Source organism: Phyllobates terribilis, unplaced genomic scaffold, assembly GCF_046119375.1.
Source record: "Phyllobates terribilis strain yellow unplaced genomic scaffold, ASM4611937v1 Scaffold_4__5_contigs__length_816908805, whole genome shotgun sequence".
Classification (NCBI taxonomy): Eukaryota; Metazoa; Chordata; class Amphibia; order Anura; family Dendrobatidae; genus Phyllobates; species Phyllobates terribilis.
The window spans coordinates 514,703,102-514,725,453 of NW_027362764.1; the positions used below are offsets into that span (position 1 = coordinate 514,703,102).

General features: G+C 48.0%; 1 protein-coding gene across 1 annotated transcript; it reads left to right on the forward strand.

The window, feature by feature from the left end:
• The first annotated feature begins 15,889 nt into the window (after window positions 1-15,889).
• Window positions 15,890-21,680, forward strand: LOC141264675 (uncharacterized). Its single transcript, XM_073676943.1, has 4 exons — window positions 15,890-16,392; window positions 16,544-16,954; window positions 17,124-17,570; window positions 21,654-21,680. The coding sequence occupies exons 2-4, from the start codon at window positions 16,544-16,546 to the stop codon at window positions 21,678-21,680; spliced, it is 885 nt and encodes a 294-aa protein (XP_073533044.1). The 5' UTR covers window positions 15,890-16,392.
• The last annotated feature ends 672 nt before the right edge of the window (window positions 21,681-22,352 follow it).

The following is a 22,352-nucleotide window of genomic DNA, read 5'->3' on the forward strand; positions in this document are numbered from 1 at the left end:
CACAACAGCCAGCCCTCGGTCCCTCAGATGTGGGCAAGTAAAAGACCATTTCCTCCTAGCCATGAGAAAGCTAAGAGGTTGAATTTCACCATCTGCAAGCTGTTGGCTACAGAAATGCTGCCTTTCCGCCTGGAGGACACAGTGGATTTTTGAGACCTTATGTCCGTCGCAGTGCCCCAGTACCAGATTCCCAGTCGGCACTACTTCTCAAAGAAAGGTGTGCCTGCGCTCCACCAGCATGTCGCACACAACATCACCGCTTCTTTGAGAAACTCTGTGTGACAGGGTGCATTTCACCACAGACACTTGGACGAGTAGGCATGGACAGGGGCGTTACATGTCGCTGACTGGGCACTGGGTAACTATGGTGACAGCAGGACAAGGGGCTGCTGTCCAAGTCTTGCCGTCCCCGCGAGTTGTATGTCAATCCTCTTTATCTAGAAGTTCCTCCACTGCTTCTGCCTCCTCAACCTCCTCTCGGTCCTCCACCTGCACCCAAAGCCTGTCTGGTAATGCCACCTGCTTTCTAACTGCGCACCTCCTTACTATGCTGGCAGCAGGGCTCAACGGCATCAGTGTTTACTTTGAAATGTCTGGGAAATGTGAGTCACACAGCTGAGGACTTGTGGTCAGCTCTGGAGACCCAGTTTCATGAATGGTTGTCTCCACTGGACCTGCAACCAGGGAAGGCCGTGTGCGACAATGCTGCAAACCTGGGTGCGGCCCTTCGCCGGGGCAATGTTACACACGTGCCTTGTATGGCTCACGTGTTGAACCTGGTTGTCCATAAATTTTTAGCCCACTATCCCGGACTAGATGGCCTTCTGCAGAGGGCACGGTCGCTGTGTGCTCACTTCCGCCGTTCGCATCCCGCAGCTCAACGACTTACATCTCTACAGAAGTCGTTGGGCCTGCCAGTTCACCGGCTGAAATGCGATGTGCCGACACGGTGGAATTCAACTCTGCACATGTTGCAGCGACTGTGGCAGCACCGACAAGCCCTGGTGCAATAGTTTCTGACGTATAGCCTGGGCCAACGAGATCCAGAGGTGGGGCAAATCACACAGCAGGAGTGGTCTCAGATCAGGGACCTATGAAGTTGACGCGCCCCCTGGGCCGTGGGGTACCCGGAGCCGGGCCGGTAGACGCTGGGGGTTGTAGTCACTGTGGCGGTGACCCGGTCCGTGACCCAGGGCGGTCAATCCAACGGTAATTTGTATATATGGATTTTATAATGTCCGACTACGCCACCTGTGGAGTGCGGCCAAAGGGGCCGCCGCTGCGGAACAGTCCTCTGAAGCTGGTGGTTTTGCTGCAATGGTATTATTACTCACCACAGAAAGAGTGTAGCTTCAGGGCAGTGTGGGTGGATGATGGTGGTTGTAGTGCAGGGAGTCAGTAATGAACACAGAGTCCGTGTGATGCAGTCCCAAGATCTTTACTCACAGTTGTTGCAGTCCAGATTACAGGTACCAGAGCTATCTCACCCGTCGTGCTGTGCGTACTCAGTGAGGGGTTCAGTCCACCCCCAGATAGCTCCGGAGTACTTAGCAGGACCCCCTTCTGTGTGTCCTTTCTCTGGCCTTCTCCCTGCACCTCACACCCAGTGACACTTCTATCCGGTATCCTCGGGCCTTGGCGGGCGACTTGTGTTCCGTCCCCTGGGTCCTATGTGGCTACCTTCTTAGTGAGACTGGTGTGGACTTTTGCCTGCAGTACATGAAATGCTGCAGCCTCCGGTTTCTAGTTGAGCCTTGCTGTTTCTCCTCTAGTTGAGGGACCGGTTCCCCTTATCTGGCCTGACCCCTCTACCTCCTGGTAGCAGCGGGAGTACAGGTGGCCTTCTGCACGGCCCGTAGCCCTAGGGTCCCTTCGGTTCCTGGAGCCTTCCTGCTCCCACTCCTCTCTTCTCTCCTTCAGTCCTGGGCCTCCCAGGCTAGGCCCGCCTCCGGAGCAGAGCTCATGCCGAGCCTCTGCTCCTGTCACTTTTCCTCCTCTGACTGGCTTGCTCTTTCTAAGATGGCTTCCTATTTATACTCTCCCTGTCATGTGCTCCCCTAAGCTGCTCCCCTAAGCACCCACTACATAGGATCCTCCCACCAGCTAGGGACCTGGGACTGTGCTCTCCCTTAGGAGCAATCTCGCCCTAACCCCACTGCGGGTATGTGTTGGATGCAGGTGTTAGGGTCCCGAGCCATACGCCTTCCTTACCTGAGGGTGAGATACCACACCTCTGGGTGAGATGCAGTAACTCTGTGGTGACTGCACCCTCAGGGGCGCCACACACCTTTCTGCACAGTTTTGAAATGGCGACGAAGATGTTTAGTGCTGACGACGATGCCATTATCAGCATAACTATTCCGGTGATTTACATGCTGGAGCACACATTAAACAGAATTCAGAGTCAGGTGGTCGGACAAGAGGAGGTGGAGGAAGTAGAGGAGGAGTCGTATGCAGAAGGGATAACATCTCCAAGTTCCAGACGGTTGGCAGCACCAAGGAGGCAGGCATGGGAGGGTGGGGGAGAGGGATTAAACAGGGCGCATGGTAGCAGCCAAACTGTTGAGGAAGGTGCAGGAGCCGAGGAAGAAGTGGAGGATGAACTGGCGATGGGCATGGAAGACTCATCAGATGAGGGAGACCTTGATCACATTTCTGTTGTGCGAGGTTGGGGGGAGAGGGCAGAGGAAAGAAGCATGATTCTTACCTCGCTACCAACACAACAAGGACTTGGTCCTCCTGGATGCGCAAGACACATGAGTGCCTTCTTGCTGCACTACCTGCAACATGACCCTCAGATTGCAGAATTCAAAGTAATCTCGACTACTGGGTTGCCACACTCTTAGATCCCCGGTACAAAAGTAAATTTGCCGAAATAATTCCTGCCATAAAAAGGGATTGACGCATGCAGGAGTATCTGCAGACGCTGTTGCAGAATCTTACATGTGCTTTTCCACAAAACACCAGTGGTGCACGAAGTGAATCTCACAGTTCTAACTTGCCAACCGCGGGACTGTCGAGTCTTCATCACTCAAACCGTAACAGTAACACAGTATCTGCTGGTAACAGCAATTTTGTGAAATCGTTTCACCACTTTTTTAGACCATCCTTTGCAAGGCCACAGGAGACAAGAAGTCTGACACATAGTCAATGCCTAGAGAGGATGGTGCAGGAGTATCTCCAAGTGAACATCGAAGCCATGACTGTGTCACTGGACCCTTGCTCATTTTGGTATTCCAATCTGGAAAAATGGCCGGAGCTCGCCACTCACGCCTTGGAGATCTTGTCATGCCCTGCAGCCAGTGTTCTCTCTGAACGTGTGTTCAGCGCTGCTGATGGTGTGCTGACAGATAAGCGCACGCGGCTGTCTACTGAGAATGTAGACAGACTCATGTTCATAAAGATGAACAAATCATGGATTCGCAAGGACTTTTCTAATCCTGTGTTATCCTTGGGAGGCTAAAAGCTTGAGGATTTGGTAATATCACCTCACCAACCGTTTTAAGCAACTGTGGGGCAATTGATGCCACTTAACCCTAGAACGCATGACCATAAAAATCTACACTTTAATATACCTGGGGCCTTTTAGGCCCGTGTGCAAATAACATTGAATAAATCAAACTCAAATGACAAACAACTATATACATGAAGAATACCTAGAGTTTCAAAATTCTAACTAAAGTAATCTTGCAGAAAATAGAAAACAATTAACAGGGCGGGACTGCGAGGCCCCAGGTATGCGTTCTAGGGTTAAGTGGTGTCTGTGCCACAATTTTGGGAAAAAATGGAAACTCTTTTTGGAGTCCCCTTGCTGTGACTTACGTGACGATGGCATCGTCAATTCCAGGTGGGTTGGGTCGCTCCCCCCCCCTTTTAACTGTAAGAAACTACATACACTATGGCTTGGGGTAACACAGATGATTGAGTCTGAAGAGCTGTTTACTCAGAGGTCTGCTCCAAATCTTCAGTGTCTGCTAGTCAGCGTAGAATTTTTAACTGCATCTAGCCTAGGCAATACTTTGGGCGTAGTAGCCCAGCTGCGAAGCAAGCTGCACCGCCTGTGTATCTAATAAGAATTTTTAAATGCATCTAGCCTAGGCAGACTGTGGGGACCCCCAACCAAACCCAGACGCTCAGCCCCACTACTGCCCCCCTTTCCTTGACAATACAATAATGTAACTCTTACAACTGGATGGGTGAGGATCGGTCACAGCTTTATTAACTCTTTATACTCATTCCATTAGAAAGACATTTTATTTCTAAAATAATTCAGCTTGTTGCAGCATGCCCTGGGTCTCCACTCCGGCAACTTGGCCAACAAGTGTAACTCTCCAACATGTCCTTTCTATTTCCAGGCCACGGAGGATCCTGCGTACTCGTATGCAGGACTATGACCCCCACCCATCACTCTTAACGCTTGTTCCACTCCATCCTGGAGTCCTGACAGGAATATGTCCAGTCCAATATCCATTAAGTGAACACCGTCGGGCCGTATGAGGCCTGCTTTATCTCCTTCCAGTTGTCGGTGTCGTACCACTACACCGCCTCTGTCTCTTCTAAATTTTGCCATCCGAATATTTATTACCCGCCTTGTCCGTTCGATGGCCGTGATGTCTCGCGCACCTTGCCATACCGCTATCGGCACAATCTCTGACCATACTATAGCTAGTTTTGTGAAAAATTCTCTGAAGCGCTCAGTGTCTAGTTTCATTATTGCCATTAGTTATGCGCTCTTGTGATGACCTAGGTTGTTTCCCCCGGCCTGTATAACTAAGATGACCAGACATCTTGCCTCTCTCCCTACCTTGATTACCTCCATTAGTACCTGTGGCCATAGCAGGCCTCTAATACCTCTCCAGTTGAAATATGTGTTATGAAACTCTAATTTCCTCCCGCCTGGGCGGACTTTCGCCCTTTAATCTGCCCAATATATATACGAGTGGCCTATCACCCACACTGTTGGCTTAGCGTCACCTGTAAAAGAAACAAACCACGTTAGGATAACAAGTCCGGTCTTATGTATCTTGCCAAACACGTGGATCACCATCTCTCTATCTTCTGAACTTCCGTTTCTGACAGTCCTGCTCTTGCTGCTTCTGTGGCCGCGCCTATGCGGAATGAGTGTGTCCCGTAATCTTTGGGGTGGTTCCCTGCCGATGTTATGCATTTATTAAATATAGCTTGGAACTGGTATCTTGATAATGGCGTCCCATCAATGTGTGATAGGAACAAATTACTTTGTGATCTGATGGTTAGATATGGTTTTACTATTGTTACCCGACTCAGTGTACCGTTTGTGGGTTGTAGAAGTACCCAAGTGCCCCTGCCCGCTGGAACCATTTTCGATTTGTGTATGCGTAGACGTATTGCATTATTGCCTATGACTACGTCCTGGTGTAATAAGCCTCCACTGGTGCTAATTTTGGATTGAGGGGCTAATTCGCTTATAAATAGCGCCCCGAAGAAGGCGATCACAAATGCAGTAGACAGTAGTGTTGCTTCAAATTGTGAGTGTCATGTTAATGGTGTTAGGGATATGATGTGAGAAATCAGTTTTAGTGACACGGGACGGGACGTCTACACTCCTGACTTGGCTGACCCCTTTTCCACCCTTTTATGGATTGTCTGATGATGAATCTTTGTCACATCTCCCCAATTCAGTAGTTGGAAGTGAAATGCTACTCCGGTCAGACACCGCTGCGCTGACGCCCCTGATATGCCCCTCATCATTAGCTGGTGGAGAAATTCTATGGTGATTTGTGATCTGGCTTGTTCACATTGGTCAACCCGTCTGCCTGCTACTAGTCGTGTCCACTCTTCCCATGCCTTACCGTATGCTTGCCACGTCGACGGGGCAACTGACGCTCTGATATTTTTTCAGAGGTAGATGCAGAAAAAAATATATTCAGTTTGCAACCTGATGGAGGTCTGTATAGATGGATTAATAGAACAAGTCCCACACACAGCTAGAAGCCCAATATTTTTTCAGAGGTAGATGCAGAAAAAAATATATTCAGTTTGCAACCTGATGGAGGTCAGTATAGATGGACTAATACAACAAGTCCCACACACAGCTAGAAGCCCAATATTTTTTCAGAGGTAGATGCAGAAAAAAATATATTCAGTTTGCAACGTGATGGAGGTCTGTATAGATGGATTAATAGAACAAGTCCCACACACAGCTAGAAGCCCAATATTTTTTCAGAGGTAGATGCAGAAAAAAATATATTCAGTTTGCAACCTGATGGAGGTCTGTATAGATGGATTAATAGAACAAGTCCCACACACAGCTAGAAGCCCAATATTTTTTCAGAGGTAGATGCAGAAAAAAATATATTCAGTTTGCAACCTGATGGAGGTCAGTATAGATGGACTAATACAACAAGTCCCACACACAGCTAGAAGCCCAATATTTTTTCAGAGGTAGATGCAGAAAAAAATATATTCAGTTTGCAACCTGATGGAGGTCTGTATAGATGGATTAATAGAACAAGTCCCACACACAGCTAGAAGCCCAATATTTTTTCAGAGGTAGATGCAGAAAAAAATATATTCAGTTTGCAACCTGATGGAGGTCTGTATAGATGGATTAATAGAACAAGTCCCACACACAGCTAGAAGCCCAATATTTTTTCAGAGGTAGATGCAGAAAAAAATATATTCAGTTTGCAACCTGATGGAGGTCAGTATAGATGGACTAATACAACAAGTCCCACACACAGCTAGAAGCCCAATATTTTTTCAGAGGTAGATGCAGAAAAAAATATATTCAGTTTGCAACCTGATGGAGGTCTGTATAGATGGATTAATAGAACAAGTCCCACACACAGCTAGAAGCCCAATATTTTTTCAGAGGTAGATGCAGAAAAAAATATATTCAATTTGCAACCTGATGGAGGTCAGTATAGATGGACTAATACAACAAGTCCCACACACAGCTAGAAGCCCAATATTTTTTCAGAGGTAGATGCAGAAAAAAATATATTCAGTTTGCAACCTGATGGAGGTCTGTATAGATGGATTAATAGAACAAGTCCCACACACAGCTAGAAGCCCAATATTTTTTCAGAGGTAGATGCAGAAAAAAATATATTCAATTTGCAACCTGATGGAGGTCAGTATAGATGGACTAATACAACAAGTCCCACACACAGCTAGAAGCCCAATATTTTTTCAGAGGTAGATGCAGAAAAAAATATATTCAGTTTGCAACCTGATGGAGGTCTGTATAGATGGATTAATAGAACAAGTCCCACACACAGCTAGAAGCCCAATAATTTTTCAGAGGTAGATGCAAAAAAAAATATATTCAGTTTGCAACCTGGTGGAGGTCTGTATAGATGGATTAATAGAACAAGTCCCACACACAGCTAGAAGCCCAATATTTTTTCAGAGGTAGATGCAGAAAAAAATATATTCAGTTTGCAACCTGATGGAGGTCAGTATAGATGGACTAATACAACAAGTCCCACACACAGCTAGAAGCCCAATATTTTTTCAGAGCTAGATGCAGAAAAAATTATATTCAATTTGCAACCTGATGGAGGTCAGTATAGATGGACTAATAGAATGATGCTATGCCCAAAAGATTTTACTTCACTAGGTGCAGTAAAAAAATTGGTATTCTATACACAGGTGGTATATCTTGCAACACAGATAGGCTACTCCACTGACTAACACACTCTGCAATAGGCCAAAAAGGATTAGCTTTGCTAGATTCAGCCAAATGCTGTGAAAAAAACTTGCACAGCACTGGCACAGACCTGCCTGGCAAAAACTGATAGGAACTGATGTAACCTAGTCCTGAAAAGGACTCCAATTACAATTAGTCTTTACTCCCACAATCTATCTATTTAAGAGCACAGACCTGCCTGATAAAAGTCGTAGGAAATGCTGTAACCTAGTCCTTAAAAGGACTGCAATCACAACTATTCCCTATTCCCAAGCTATCTGTAGATTTGTGCGAAAATTGGCTTGAAATTAACAAGGTATAGCGCACACAGCAACAGCGGTGCCATCTAACACGTAGCTGCAGCAGTGAGAAAATGGTGGCGATGGGGAAAATGGCTTGGTCTTATAGGGCAAGGACATGTGACATACACTGCCAATGACACATGCCCTTGCTTGTGTGAAAAAAAGCACTTCGCTCCGTGTGTGCGCTGCTGATAGGCTGACAGATTGCACCTCCCCACTGCAAATGCGGGAAAGAGAAAAAAAAATGGAGATCTTCATTGTTCCTGCAGAGATCCATCCCCTGCCCCTCCCCCCACCCCGCTGTACACTCAAACTGCGTATTAACATTAATTTTCATCATTACTGAGAAAAAATCCAGTTATGATTTTGGTGCACGAACAGTTATCGAACATAACCTCGAACAGCCGAATTTTTCTCAAATTGTTCGTGTTCGCCGAACGGCTCGAACACCGCCCAGAACAGCTCGAATTTGAGATTGGCGAACAGTTCGAGTAGAACAACGCTCATCTCTAGTTAAGAGTGATGGGTGGGGGTCAGAGTCCTGCATACTAGTACGCAGGATCCTCCGTGGCCTGGAAATAGAAAGGACATGTTGGAGAGTTACACTTGTTGGCCAAGTTGCCGGAGTGGAGACCCAGGGCATGCTGCAACAAGCTGAATTATTTTAGAAATAAAATGTCTTTCTAATGGAATGAGTATAAAGAGTTAATAAAGCTGTGACCGATCCTCACCCATCCAGTTGTAAGAGTTACATTATTGTATTGTCAAGGAAAGGGGGGCGGTAGGGGGGCTGAGCGTCTGGGTTTGGTTGGGGGTCTCCACAGTCTGCCTAGGCTAGATGCATTTAAAAATTCTTATTAGATACACAGGCGGTGCAGCTTGCTTCGCAGCTGGGCTACTACGCCCAAAGTATTGCCTAGGCTAGATGCAGTTAAAAATTCTACGCTGACTAGCAGACACTGAAGATTTGGAGCAGACCTCTGAGTAAACAGCTCTTCAGACTCAATCATCTGTGTTACCCCAAGCCATAGTGTATGTAGTTTCTTACAGTTAAAAGGGGGGGGGGAGCGACCCAACCCACCTGGAATTGACGATGCCAACGTCACGTATGACACAGCAAGGGGACTCCAAAAAGAGTTTCCATTTTTTCCCAAAATTGTGGCACAGACACCACTTAACCCTAGAACGCATACCTGGGGCCTCGCAGTCCCGCCCTGTTAATTGTTTTCTATTTTCTGCAAGATTTCTTTAGTTAGAATTTTGAAACTCTAGGTATTCTTCATGTATATAGTTGTTTGTCATTTGAGTTTGAGTTATTCAATGTTATTTGCACACGGGCCTAAAAGGCCCCAGGTGTATGAAAGTGTAGATTTTTATGGTCATGCATTCTAGGGTTAAGTGGCATCAATTGCCCCACAGTTGCTTAAAACGGTTGGTGAGGTGATATTACCAAATCCTCAAGCTTTTAGCCTCCCAAGGATAACACAGGATTAGAAAAGTCCTTGCGAATCCATGATTTGTTCATCTTTATGAACGTGAGTCTGTCTACATTCTCAGTGGACAGCCGCGTGCGCTTATCTGTCAGCACACCATCAGCAGCGCTGAACACACGTTCAGAGAGAACACTGGCTGCAGGGCATGACAAGATCTCCAAGGCGTGAGTGGCGAGCTCCGGCCATTTTTCCAGATTGGAATACCAAAATGAGCAAGGGTCCAGTGACACAGTCATGGCTTCGATGTTCATTTGGAGATACTCCTGCACCATCCTCTCTAGGCATTGACTATGTGTCAGACTTCTTGTCTCCTGTGGCCTTGCAAAGGATGGTCTAAAAAAGTGGTGAAACGATTTCACAAAATTGCTGTTACCAGCAGATACTGTGTTACTGTTACGGTTTGAGTGATGAAGACTCGACAGTCCCGCGGTTGGCAAGTTAGAACTGTGAGATTCACTTCGTGCACCACTGGTGTTTTGTGGAAAAGCACATGTAAGATTCTGCAACAGCATCTGCAGATACTCCTGCATGCGTCAATCCCTTTTTATGGCAGGAATTATTTCGGCAAATTTACTTTTGTACCGGGGATCTAAGAGTGTGGCAACCCAGTAGTCGAGATTACTTAGAATTCTGCAATCTGAGGGTCATGTTGCAGGTAGTGCAGCAAGAAGGCACTCATGTGTCTTGCGCATCCAGGAGGACCAAGTCCTTGTTGTGTTGGTAGCGAGGTAAGAATCATGCTTCTTTCCTCTGCCCTCTCCCCCCAACCTCGCACAACAGAAATGTGATCAAGGTCTCCCTCATCTGATGAGTCTTCCATGCCCATCGTCAGTTCATCCTCCACTTCTTCCTCGGCTCCTGCACCTTCCTCAACAGTTTGGCTGCTACCATGCGCCCTGTTTAATCCCTCTCCCCCACCCTCCCATGCCTGCCTCCTTGGTGCTGCCAACCGTCTGGACCTTGGAGATGTTATCCCTTCCGCATACGACTCCTCCTCTACTTCCTGCACCTCCTCTTGTCCGACCACCTGACTCTGAATTCTGTTTAATGTGTGCTCCAGCATGTAAATCACCGGAATAGTTATGCTGATAATGGCATCGTCGTCAGCACTAAACATCTTCGTCGCAATTTCAAAACTGTGCAGAAAGGTGTGTGGCGCCCCTGAGGGTGCAGTCACCACAGAGTTACTGCATCTCACCCAGAGGTGTGGTATCTCACCCTCAGGTAAGGAAGGCGTATGGCTCGGGACCCTAACACCTGCATCCAACACATACCCGCAGTGGGGTTAGGGCGAGATTGCTCCTAAGGGAGAGCACAGTCCCAGGTCCCTAGCTGGTGGGAGGATCCTATGTAGTGGGTGCTTAGGGGAGCAGCTTAGGGGAGCACATGACAGGGAGAGTATAAATAGGAAGCCATCTTAGAAAGAGCAAGCCAGTCAGAGGAGGAAAAGTGACAGGAGCAGAGGCTCGGCATGAGCTCTGCTCCGGAGGCGGGCCTAGCCTGGGAGGCCCAGGACTGAAGGAGAGAAGAGAGGAGTGGGAGCAGGAAGGCTCCAGGAACCGAAGGGACCCTAGGGCTACGGGCCGTGCAGAAGGCCACCTGTACTCCCGCTGCTACCAGGAGGTAGAGGGGTCAGGCCAGATAAGGGGAACCGGTCCCTCAACTAGAGGAGAAACAGCAAGGCTCAACTAGAAACCGGAGGCTGCAGCATTTCATGTACTGCAGGCAAAAGTCCACACCAGTCTCACTAAGAAGGTAGCCACATAGGACCCAGGGGACGGAACACAAGTCGCCCGCCAAGGCCCGAGGATACCGGATAGAAGTGTCACTGGGTGTGAGGTGCAGGGAGAAGGCCAGAGAAAGGACACACAGAAGGGGGTCCTGCTAAGTACTCTGGAGCTATCTGGGGGTGGACTGAGCCCCTCACTGAGTACGCACAGCACGACGGGTGAGATAGCTCTGGTACCTGTAATCTGGACTGCAACAACTGTGAGTAAAGATCTTGGGACTGCATCACACGGACTCTGTGTTCATTACTGACTCCCTGCACTACAACCACCATCATCCACCCACACTGCCCTGAAGCTACACTCTTCCTGTGGTGAGTAATAATACCATTGCAGCAAAACCACCAGCTTCAGAGGACTGTTCCGCAGCGGCGGCCCCTTTGGCCGCACTCCACAGGTGGCGTAGTCGGACATTCTAAAATCCATATATACAAATTACCGTTGGATTGACCGCCCTGGGTCACGGACCGGGTCACCGCCACAGTGACTACAACCCCCAGCGTCTACCGGCCCGGCTCCGGCTACCCCACGGCCCAGGGGGCGCGTCAACTTCATAGGTCCCTGATCTGAGACCACTCCTGCTGTGTGATTTGCCCCACCTCTGGATCTCGTTGGCCCAGGCTATACGTCAGAAACTATTGCACCAGGGCTTGTCGGTGCTGCCACAGTCGCTGCAACATGTGCAGAGTTGAATTCCACCGTGTCGGCACATCGCATTTCAGCCGGTGAACTGGCAGGCCCAACGACTTCTGTAGAGATGTAAGTCGTTGAGCTGCGGGATGCGAACGGCGGAAGTGAGCACACAGCGACCGTGCCCTCTGCAGAAGGCCATCTAGTCCGGGATAGTGGGCTAAAAATTTATGGACAACCAGGTTCAACACGTGAGCCATACAAGGCACGTGTGTAACAATGCCCTGGCGAAGGGCCGCACCCAGGTTTGCAGCATTGTCGCACACGGCCTTCCCTGGTTGCAGGTCCAGTGGAGACAACCATTCATGAAACTGGGTCTCCAGAGCTGACCACAAGCCCTCAGCTGTGTGACTCACATTTCCCAGACATTTCAAAGTAAACACTGATGCCGTTGAGCCCTGCTGCCAGCATAGTAAGGAGGTGCGCAGTCAGAAAGCAGGTGGCATCACCAGACAGGCTTTGGGTGCAGGTGGAGGACCGAGAGGAGGTTGAGGAGGCAAAAGCAGTGGAGGAACTTCTAGATAAAGAGGATTGACGTACAACTCGCGGGGACGGCAAGACTTGGACAGCAGCCCCTTGTCCTGCTGTCACCATAGTTACCCAGTGCCCTGTCAGCGACATGTAACGCCCCTGTCCATGCCTACTCGTCCAAGTGTCTGTGGTGAAATGCACCCTGTCACACACAGAGTTTCTCAAAGAAGCGGTGATGTTGTGTGCGACATGCTGGTGGAGCGCAGGCACACCTTTCTTTGAGAAGTAGTGCCGACTGGGCATCTGGTACTGGGGCACTGCGACGGACATAAGGTCTCAAAAATCCACTGTGTCCTCCAGGCGGAAAGGCAGCATTTCTGTAGCCAACAGCTTGCAGATGGTGAAATTCAACCTCTTAGCTTTCTCATGGCTAGGAGGAAATGGTCTTTTACTTGTCCACATCTGAGGGACCGAGGGCTGGCTGTTGTGCTTTGACGGGGTTGAGTAGAGTGTCCCTGGCAAACTGCCGGTCTGTGAGGAAGATGCAGGCGGACATGTTAGGTTGCCTTGATCCAAAGGTGGTGCTCTCGATGTCAGAGAGCTCTCAACACCAGCAGGTGTTTCCACTTCCCAATGAACTGACGACCTGCCAATCACACTGGCTGTTGCAGGTAAAGAGGTGGCAGGTCTGCGTCCAAAAACATGTGTGACTGCTGTCCCCCCAGTCACAGAGGATGAAGAGGCCGCGGATGCACAAGATGGGGCAGACGGTGGTTGGCCCAGCCTGCTAGGCCGCATTGTAGCACAGTGAGCTTCCCACTGCAACTTATGCTTCATATCCATGTGACGGTACATGCATGAAGTACTCAAACTATGGATTTTTTGGCCTCTACTTAGCTTTTGGTGACAAATATTACAGATAACACGAGTTGGGTCATCCTTATCGATCTGAATAAATGCCCAGGCTATGCAAGGCTTAGAGCCAATGCGACCTGAAGAGCCACTACGACTTGTGGTCAGAGGCGGAGTTGTGGTTGAGGATGCAGTTGTTGACATGCTTCCAGTACTCCGTCTCTGTCCAGGAAGGCGCAACCTAACCTCGTCGTCAATAGCATCTGTGACGCCCCGCTGCGCTTGGTATCACAGATCCTAGAAGAGTGTATTGATGGAATCCTCCACAAGAGGCCCCCATAAACATTCACACATCTCCACCTTCCACCTCAGACCAGCAGAGGGAGCCCGTTAGGGATATAAATAGGGAAGGTGGAGCTAGGCAGTTCAGTTCCTCTGAAGAGTTCCTGCAGTAGAGAAGCCTAAGAGAGGTCAGTCTGCAGTGGAGCTCAGTCTAGTCTAGAGAACTCAGTTAATAGTTCAGCAGTGGAGCACGAGGCTCCTGCTAGCTAGATTCAGGGAGCCCAGATAGAGCTTAAGGTGTACCGGCGTCATAAGATCGGTGAAGTGCGGCAAGCTGCCGTTAGTGTGTATAGCCTATTGAGGGCCCGAGTAGGCCGAAGGCGAGTGGCGAGTTAGTACATAAGGGGCAGAGGAGCTTAACCAGCTCACCCCGAAGCATTTACCGGACACCGGATCCGAGCTTACCGGGATCTCTATGACCCAGTAAGGCATAACCGGAATCCCTGGAGAACTACAAGTCCCAGGATCGCTAAGGTGCTGATACGTAACAGAGCCAGGAGACTCTTAGGCCCCGCATACTGGGAGCGTGAACTTCAAGAGAAGGCCCTACCACAAGGTCAGTCAGCACAGGACAGAGACAAAGTTAGGCCTAGCTCCAGGCAGGTCAGAAACTTACTGCGCAGAGGCAAGAAACAGGAGGCCCTACACCCGCTCATTGTGGAGGATCCTGATATGCACCCTTCACCCTACAGTGCTCCAGGATGTGACTGAATTTCCTCCAGTAAAAGGTACTGAAGTGACTACCGTGTCCGTTTCCGTTCTTGCTCTGACCCAGCTGGGTCTCGCCTGTCCTGCATTCCCCCTGCATACGCTGCCCTGAGACCTAGCTCCACCTGTTGGGAGCTATACCATCGAGCTGCCTTATCACGGGCCTCAGTGGACTGCTGCAGCACTGGTGCTTCTCACCAGATACCACAGGTGGTGTCACAAACTCTTATAAAATTAACAATTATCCACCCTTTTAAAGAGTGACCCCAGGGTACGGGCCAGGGAGCCGACCACCGCGACATCCCAAAGGCCAGGCAAAGGCCTGGGTGACCTCATCGACTGGCTGACTGTGGGTTGACAGTAAGTGGGATCTCCAACCTTGTCATCAGCACCCTGTGTGTTATCACACCCGTCGTCCTCAAAGCCAACCTCTTCCTGCCCTGACCGAAAAGTCAAGTTGTCGCTCCAATCAGGTATTTGAGTCTCATCATCGTCTTCATCATTGTCTCCACCAACAGGAGTTACAGTTTGGGAACGAGGGTCTACATTATGCTCAGAACCTTCTTCATCTGGTCCTGGATCCGACTTATAAAGATTCTGGGCATCAGTGCAGATCATTTCCTCGTCTGGATTAACAGAAGCTCTGGAGCAGACCTCCGTTTCCCAGGCTATAGTATGAGTAAACAGCTGTGCAGACTCAACCATCTGTGTTACCCCATACTCAGACGGGCAGCTGGAGACTTGGGAGCTGTGAGGAAGCAAGTGCGATTGGGGTGACACCTCTGAGGACTGGAGTATTTGTGATGTTGAAGTTGAGGTGGAGGAGAGCCCACTTGAAGGAGCACTTGATATCCGCTGAAGCACCTGCTGTTTTTGTGCCTCATCTGGAATTTGTAGCGATGGGCGTGTCCGTAACAAAGGGATCGTATCACATTGTCCACGAAAAGAAGTCGACATGTTAGTTTGGCTGGAAGATGGTCTTTCTTCTGCAGATGTTACTCCCCCCCCACCGCGGGGGGCTCGACCCACCAGCGGACAGGCACCAGTATTAGGAGAGGGGGGCTGGCCGTCAGGGTCCACCGCGGCTCTGGCACAAACCCGGCGACACGGAGGTGGCACGGGCAGGAACGGACTGGCCGTGTCGGCTTCTCACTTTTTGGATTTTAGAAGGGCATGACATGCCTATATCTGTGTCTCCCCCTCCTTTTACTCCTCCACCTCTTTTATTTTCGCATGACTATATGTACTTGTCACTTTTCCATGTGTTAGTTATGTCTTCTGAGCAGTTTGTCAGCTTTTGGACACCTTTGAAGGTGTTTTCTATGTGTTTCTATGTGTTTTTGTTTGCCTGCCATTGGTTTTAACGGTGTTCGAAGGTGTTCGACGAACAGTTCGACGAACAGTTCGGCGAACACACGGGTGTTCGACGAACCAAACCGAACTCGAACACTACGGGGGTGGCTCAACACTAATTATTATCCTCTTTAATACTAGTACATCTTTTAATTCCAAGTCTAAAGGCCCTGTCACACATAACGAGATCGCTAGCGAGATCGTTACTACGTCACAGTTTTGAGATCGCTGGAGAGATCGTTCGGGAGCCGTCAAACATGTAAACTTGCCAACGATTTCGGCCGCCCCAGCGATCTAACTAACGATCTCGTTGGTCGCTGGGACGCTGTCACACAGCAGCTATTTCAACGATCCACACTCAACGATACACACTTTGAGGGACTGTACTGTGACAGAAAGGCGTACATAAAATTACCTTTCCGCGCCCACTCATCTTCGATTGGTGGACGCTACTGCGTTCTGATTGGCCGGGGGTTTTTAAAAAGGCGACGTTGGGGCAATTCCGCTCCCTTGTTCCTATCTGCGCTTTGCTTTCGGATCGTAGCAGTGTTCTCCGGGCAAGTTTCGTCCATCTGGGATTTGTTGAAGCCTTGTCAGCGTCCTGATTTTTGGATCCTAGTTGCGATCTACTGCTGTGATTCCATTCATTTGTGGATTTTCTTCAGCTGTGACTGAACATTGACTTTTGGGTTTTTCAGGCACTGTATTGCTTTGTTTCCACGGTAAGTTATTTTAGTGGATTTTTATCACACTCAATAAGTATATATTTGCTTATATATTGGAGGCCATTTTTAGTCAGCAAATGGTGTGTAGTACTTTTTACTTTGTTTGAAAATGTTTCATGTATGCTCACTGTATTGCTATCCTTTTCAGATGGCTTTCAAAAGTGAAGAGTTTGTGAGGGAAATGATTGACCTCTACCGCTCCCTGCCGTGCCTTTGGCAAATAAAATCAACAGACTACTGCAATAGAGAGAAAAAGAGGGAGGCCTACCAGCAATTGATTTCCCTCTTTAAAAGGCATGGCCCCAACGAGAAGGTGGATGAAGAGCTGGTGAAGAGAAAGATCCAGGGTCTACGTACCGTATATAAGAAAGAACTCAACCGGGTGGAGAAATCAAAGAAGTCAGGTACCGGCACAGATGAGGTTTATGTGCCGACATTATGGTATTATGATTTGCTTGCCTTCACCCGTGACCAGGAGCTACCTCGGCGAATGGTGTGTACGATACGGCAGACCCCGGAAGAAGACCCCGACATACGGACTGACTCCCCTGTTGAAGATGTAAGTACCTTCTTTGCTTCCCTGTAAATAGCATTTATACTTTCAATGTACATGCCCTAGTTTAGCCGCCCCTCATATTTGTTTTTTAGTGCACGTGTACCCATGCTGGTCATAACATACCTGCTGGATGTTGTAACCAAATCTTAACTTTATTTTTGTGTTCCCACAGCACCATTGGCAAGATGACGACATCTCGGCTACGGAACGTGGTATGGAGGAGGCGAGTGTTATGTCAAGGAATGAGGAACCTATGGCATCGGTGAATGAAGACCCTATGGCCTCTACAAGTGAAGACCTTGTGCCTCGGCGACAGAGAAAATCAAGGAAAAGAAAGGCCAGCTTGCCGCCATCGCCAGATCTAGTATCTCTGGCGAACAAGATTCTACTTCTGCAGACCCAGGCCAAGCGGGACAGCTTTGCAACATATGCTGGCGAGAGACTACAGAGGCTGGATGACCGACAGAGGGCGCATGCAGAAAGGGTCATGTTTGAGACTTTAAATAAAGCGGCAGCCGGTGAACTTAATGAAACGTCTACTGTACATACTCTGATTGACCCTGGCCATTTTCAACAACATTCTTGGACCGATAGGCCGGACCCACTTCACAGCACACCAGTGCAGAGGATCCGGCGTCCACAAAGCCTTGCCCCCCCCCCACAGTATCCCATGTGTTCTGATTCTTTTGTTTCCCCCAGGCACGGATACACAAATACAGGTAATCGATATGAAGAACTGTAGTGATGTTTCATTTCAATTTTTTTTTATCATTTTGTAAATATTGTTAATTTAATACTTATTTAAATTGTTAAAATTGTTTATATTTTTGTTTGTTTATAAAAACAAGGTTTATTGTCCTCTTTTTTAACTTTACCCCTGCCCTCTGATCTCACCCTGATTGAAATAAAAATGTTTTTTGGTTGCCTTATTTTCTGCTTTACCTCTTCCCGAGGGTGGGACCCCTCACCCCTGCCCTCCGATCCCTTCCCAATCTCCGTTCCCTCCCCTCCATTCTCTACCGTCTATTCCCATCCCTGCTCTCCGCTGGTGATCACCTCCTCCCCTTCTCCTCCTCCGGCTCCAGGCTTTATCACCTGTCTTCTGTCTTTTCCCTGTGTCCTCTGGTCTTCTTCACAGCTGGTTTTCTTCCCCTCCTCTTCCTACTTCCCTTCTTTTAGTCTTTGGGGTCATAGTCATGGTGCACGGTATGGCAATGATCTGCCATACCATGCACTATGAGTCTGACTCAGATTATAGGTTGTATATATTAGATTCTTGATAGGGCGTTGATCCAGGGAACTAGTCTGATTGCCGTATGTGGAGTCAGGAAGGAATTTTTTTTCCCAAAACGGAGCATGGGTTTTTTTTGCCTTCCTCTGGATCAACATGTTAGGTCTTCCTTATAGTTTTCATACTATGTTCCTATTCTTTCCTCTTCTCTCTTCTTCTTGAATTAGCTGGCATCTGTGAAAGCCGACTTCAGACGGCTTTCCTGCCCCCACACAACTTCAGCTAATAATATCAATAAGTAGGCGGCAATGAAAGCCGACTTCAGACGGCTTTCCTGCCCCTACACTACTTCAGCTGATAACATCAATTAGTAGACAGCTATTAAAGCCGACTTCAGACGGCTTTCCTGCCCCCACACAACTTCAGCTGATAATATCAATAAGTAGGCGGCAATGAAAGCCGACTTCAGACGGCTTTCCTGCCCCTACACTACTTCAGCTGATAACATCAATTAGTAGACAGCTATTAAAGCCGACTTCAGACGGCTTTCATGCCCCCACACAACTTCAGCTGATAACATCAATTTGCAGGCGGCTATTAAAGCCGACTTCAGACGGCTTTCCTGCCCCTACACAACTTCAGCTGATAACATCAATAAGCAGGAGGGTGTGAAAGCCGACTTTGGAGTGGGCTTTACTGCCCCTGCACTGCTTGTTTTAGGCAGTATCACACAGGATAGGATTAGATACACAACCCGTCAGGCAGTATCACACAGGATAGGATTAGATACACAACCCGTCAGGCAGTATCACACAGGATAGGATTAGATACACAACCCTTTAGGCCGTATCATACAGGATAGGATTAGATACACAACCCGTCAGGCAGTATCACACAGGATAGGATTAGATACACAACTCTTTAGGCAGTATCACACAGGATAGGATTAGATACACAACTCTTTAGGCAGTATCACACAGGATAGGATTAGATACACAACCCTTTAGGCCGTATCATACAGGATAGGATTAGATACACAACCCGTCAGGCAGTATCACACAGGATAGGATTAGATACACAACTCTTTAGGCAGTATCACACAGGATAGGATTAGATACACAACCCTTTAGGCAGTATCATACAGGATAGGATTAGATACACAACCCGTCAGGCAGTATCACACAGGATAGGATTAGATACACAACTCTTTAGGCAGTATCACACAGGATAGGATTAGATACACAACCCTTTAGGCAGTATCACACAGGATAGGATTAGATACACAACCCTTTAGGCAGTATCACACAGGATAGGATTAGATACACAACCCGTCAGGCAGTATCACACAGGATAGGATTAGATACACAACCCGTCAGGCAGTATCACACAGGATAGGATTAGATACACAACCCGTCAGGCAGTATCACACAGGATAGGATTAGATACACAACTCTTTAGGCAGTATCACACAGGATAGGATTAGATACACAACCCTTTAGGCAGTATCATACAGGATAGGATTAGATACACAACCCGTCAGGCAGTATCACACAGGATAGGATTAGATACACAACCCTTTAGGCAATATCACACAGGATAGGATTAGATACACAACCCGTCAGGCAGTATCACACAGGATAGGATTAGATACACAACCCTTTAGGCAGTATCATACAGGATAGGATTAGATACACAACCCGTCAGGCAGTATCACACAGGATAGGATTAGATACACAACCCTTTAGGCAATATCACACAGGATAGGATTAGATACACAACCCGTCAGGCAGTATCACACAGGATAGGATTAGATACACAACCCTTTAGGCAGTATCACACAGGATAGGATTAGATACACAACCCGTCAGGCAGTATCACACAGGATAGGATTAGATACACAACCCGTCAGGCAGTATCACACAGGATAGGATTAGATACACAACCCTTTAGGCAGTATCACACAGGATAGGATTAGATACACAACCCGTCAGGCAGTATCACACAGGATAGGATTAGATACACAACCCGTCAGGCAGTATCACACAGGATAGGATTAGATGTAACAAAGTGTAGACAATAGTGGATATAAACTAATTTTTTTTTTATAAAAATATAAAAAATATAACCAACCAAATAATATCAACTACATAACAAAAAATAAGTTATTGGCTGCCGTGACGGTCATGGGCTGCCACAAATCTTGCCAGCATCACTCCGTGCTGGTGGATCTCTTCACTCAGTCTCCGTTGTGACGCCAGGAGATCTTGTAGTGTTGGGATTTCTACGGAGGTAATAGTTAAACTTAAAAGTCCAATAATTCTGTACATTCATCAAATTAAGGCTATGTGTCCACGATGCACCACTCCCGGGTACCATCCGCACATTAGAACGCGCTAATTACGCAAGTACAGATGCAGTATTGCGGAATTGGCGCATTATAATGCAAGTCAATGGCGGCGCAAAAAAACCACCTTATGCAAAATAATTGGTAGTGCTGCGTTTTTTTCCGCAATGATAATGTGCAGCGGAAATTTCCGCAGCATGTGCACAGCACATGCGGATTATCATTGGGGAACATGGCAGACCTTCTACCATGCGCTTTTAATGCGTTTCCACAGCAGCAAAAACGCTGCAGAAACACCTTAAAAAACGCATCGTGGGCACACAGCCTATCAGGTACATGTTTGGTATTTAACACTTACGGTTTTCAGGTTGCTCGGATGATGACGAGCTTAAGGACCACCCGGATCCCCTGGCACCACCGGCTAGAGAAAGACACAACACTTAATAGTACATGACAGCCCTATACTTTCCAAGTTGTATGGACTGTATTTTATGTCAAAGCATTACCGAAAGATGAAGCTGCACCTATATCACGGAGTGATGCTGGCGAGCTGGCAGAGGAATGCTGCTGGGGCTCCAGGGCTGGAGGTGACTCCCTTGGGGGCTCTGGGGCTGCAGGCGCTGGAAAACAAATAACATTAGATACCTAAGGTGATTGCAGTTGTAACTAATGTGCTGCCATATATTGTGTTAACATATTTTAAAACCACTCACCACGGCGGGGCAGGGTCCGTGACCGGATGCTGACGATTCGGTCGGCAGACCTATATTTCAGGTCCGCCAGCTTTTTACGGATTTGGGTAGCAGAGCGCTGCACCCCAAATCTGCGGACCAGGCCCCGACCGATCCTCTGCAGCACCGCCTGTTTATGGAGCACTGGATGCTCAGAGTGCACATGGCACTCATAATCAAGTGCATCCAGGTGCTCCACAAGGTAGCACACCTCAGCATCACCCCAAGAAGATGCCCTGACCCTGGATGCCATAATGCTCTTAATAAGCTAGGCCGCAACTACGTCGTTAGACCCGCCCACGACGCATGAACGTCGGTAACCACGCCCACGACGCATGAACGTCGCCAATAAACCCGCGGTTTATTAGAGAACCCTATTATGACTTGAATTATTAGCGTGTCGGACTAGAGACGCTGTATTGATAATGCGACGTCTGTAGAACGCAGCAGTGTCTCTATTGTGACGGTCACACAGGAATACTGGTGTTTAGGTGGTTTTATGTAGAAATATGTATCTATATTTTTATGTAGGTATGCATACTTCTGTGTCTGTGAGTATGTGTGTGTATATCTGGTTATCTGTATATAAGTGTGGATATGGGTGTAGATTTTTATGTATCTGAATATGTATGTGTATATGGATGTGTATATGGATGTATACAGACGAGTACAACAGTGGCGTACCACCATTGGTGGCAGGCCACATAACTGCTATGGGGCCCGTGGCCGTAGGGGGCCCGTGAGCCAGCGGACCCCATAGCAGTCTCCCCCATTCTGGAGTAGTAAGTTTGTATTTATATATTTTTGTAAATCAGTCAGTACTGATAATACTGGAGGACTGGGGCTGCCTTTTACCCTATGGGGGGCTGCATTATACTGTGTGCTCTCCCATCCTGGTATACAGGGCTGCGGAGTCGATAAGCCAAACCGACTCCTCAATTTCCATTACTCAATTTCCATCACATTTTTATGGGGCTATGAAAGAGTAATTTAGGAGTTCAGAAAGGAAGAAAGGCTGGAAGGTTGTGGGATCTGCTCTTCTGTGTCCCCAACAATTATTTTTTTTTTTTTTTTTTTTTTTTGTGGGGGGGGTCC

Bases quoted from the DNA above. Each gene is read 5' to 3' on its own strand.
- LOC141264675 (XM_073676943.1), top strand. From the start codon at position 16,544: ATGGCTTTCAAAAGTGAAGAGTTTGTGAGGGAAATGATTGACCTCTAC. The intron at 16,955-17,123 runs GTAAGTACCTTC...GTGTTCCCACAG, and splicing joins CTGACTCCCCTGTTGAAGAT to CACCATTGGCAAGATGACGA. The intron at 17,571-21,653 runs GTGCAGAGGATC...TTGAATTATTAG, and splicing joins ACCCACTTCACAGCACACCA to CGTGTCGGACTAGAGACGCT.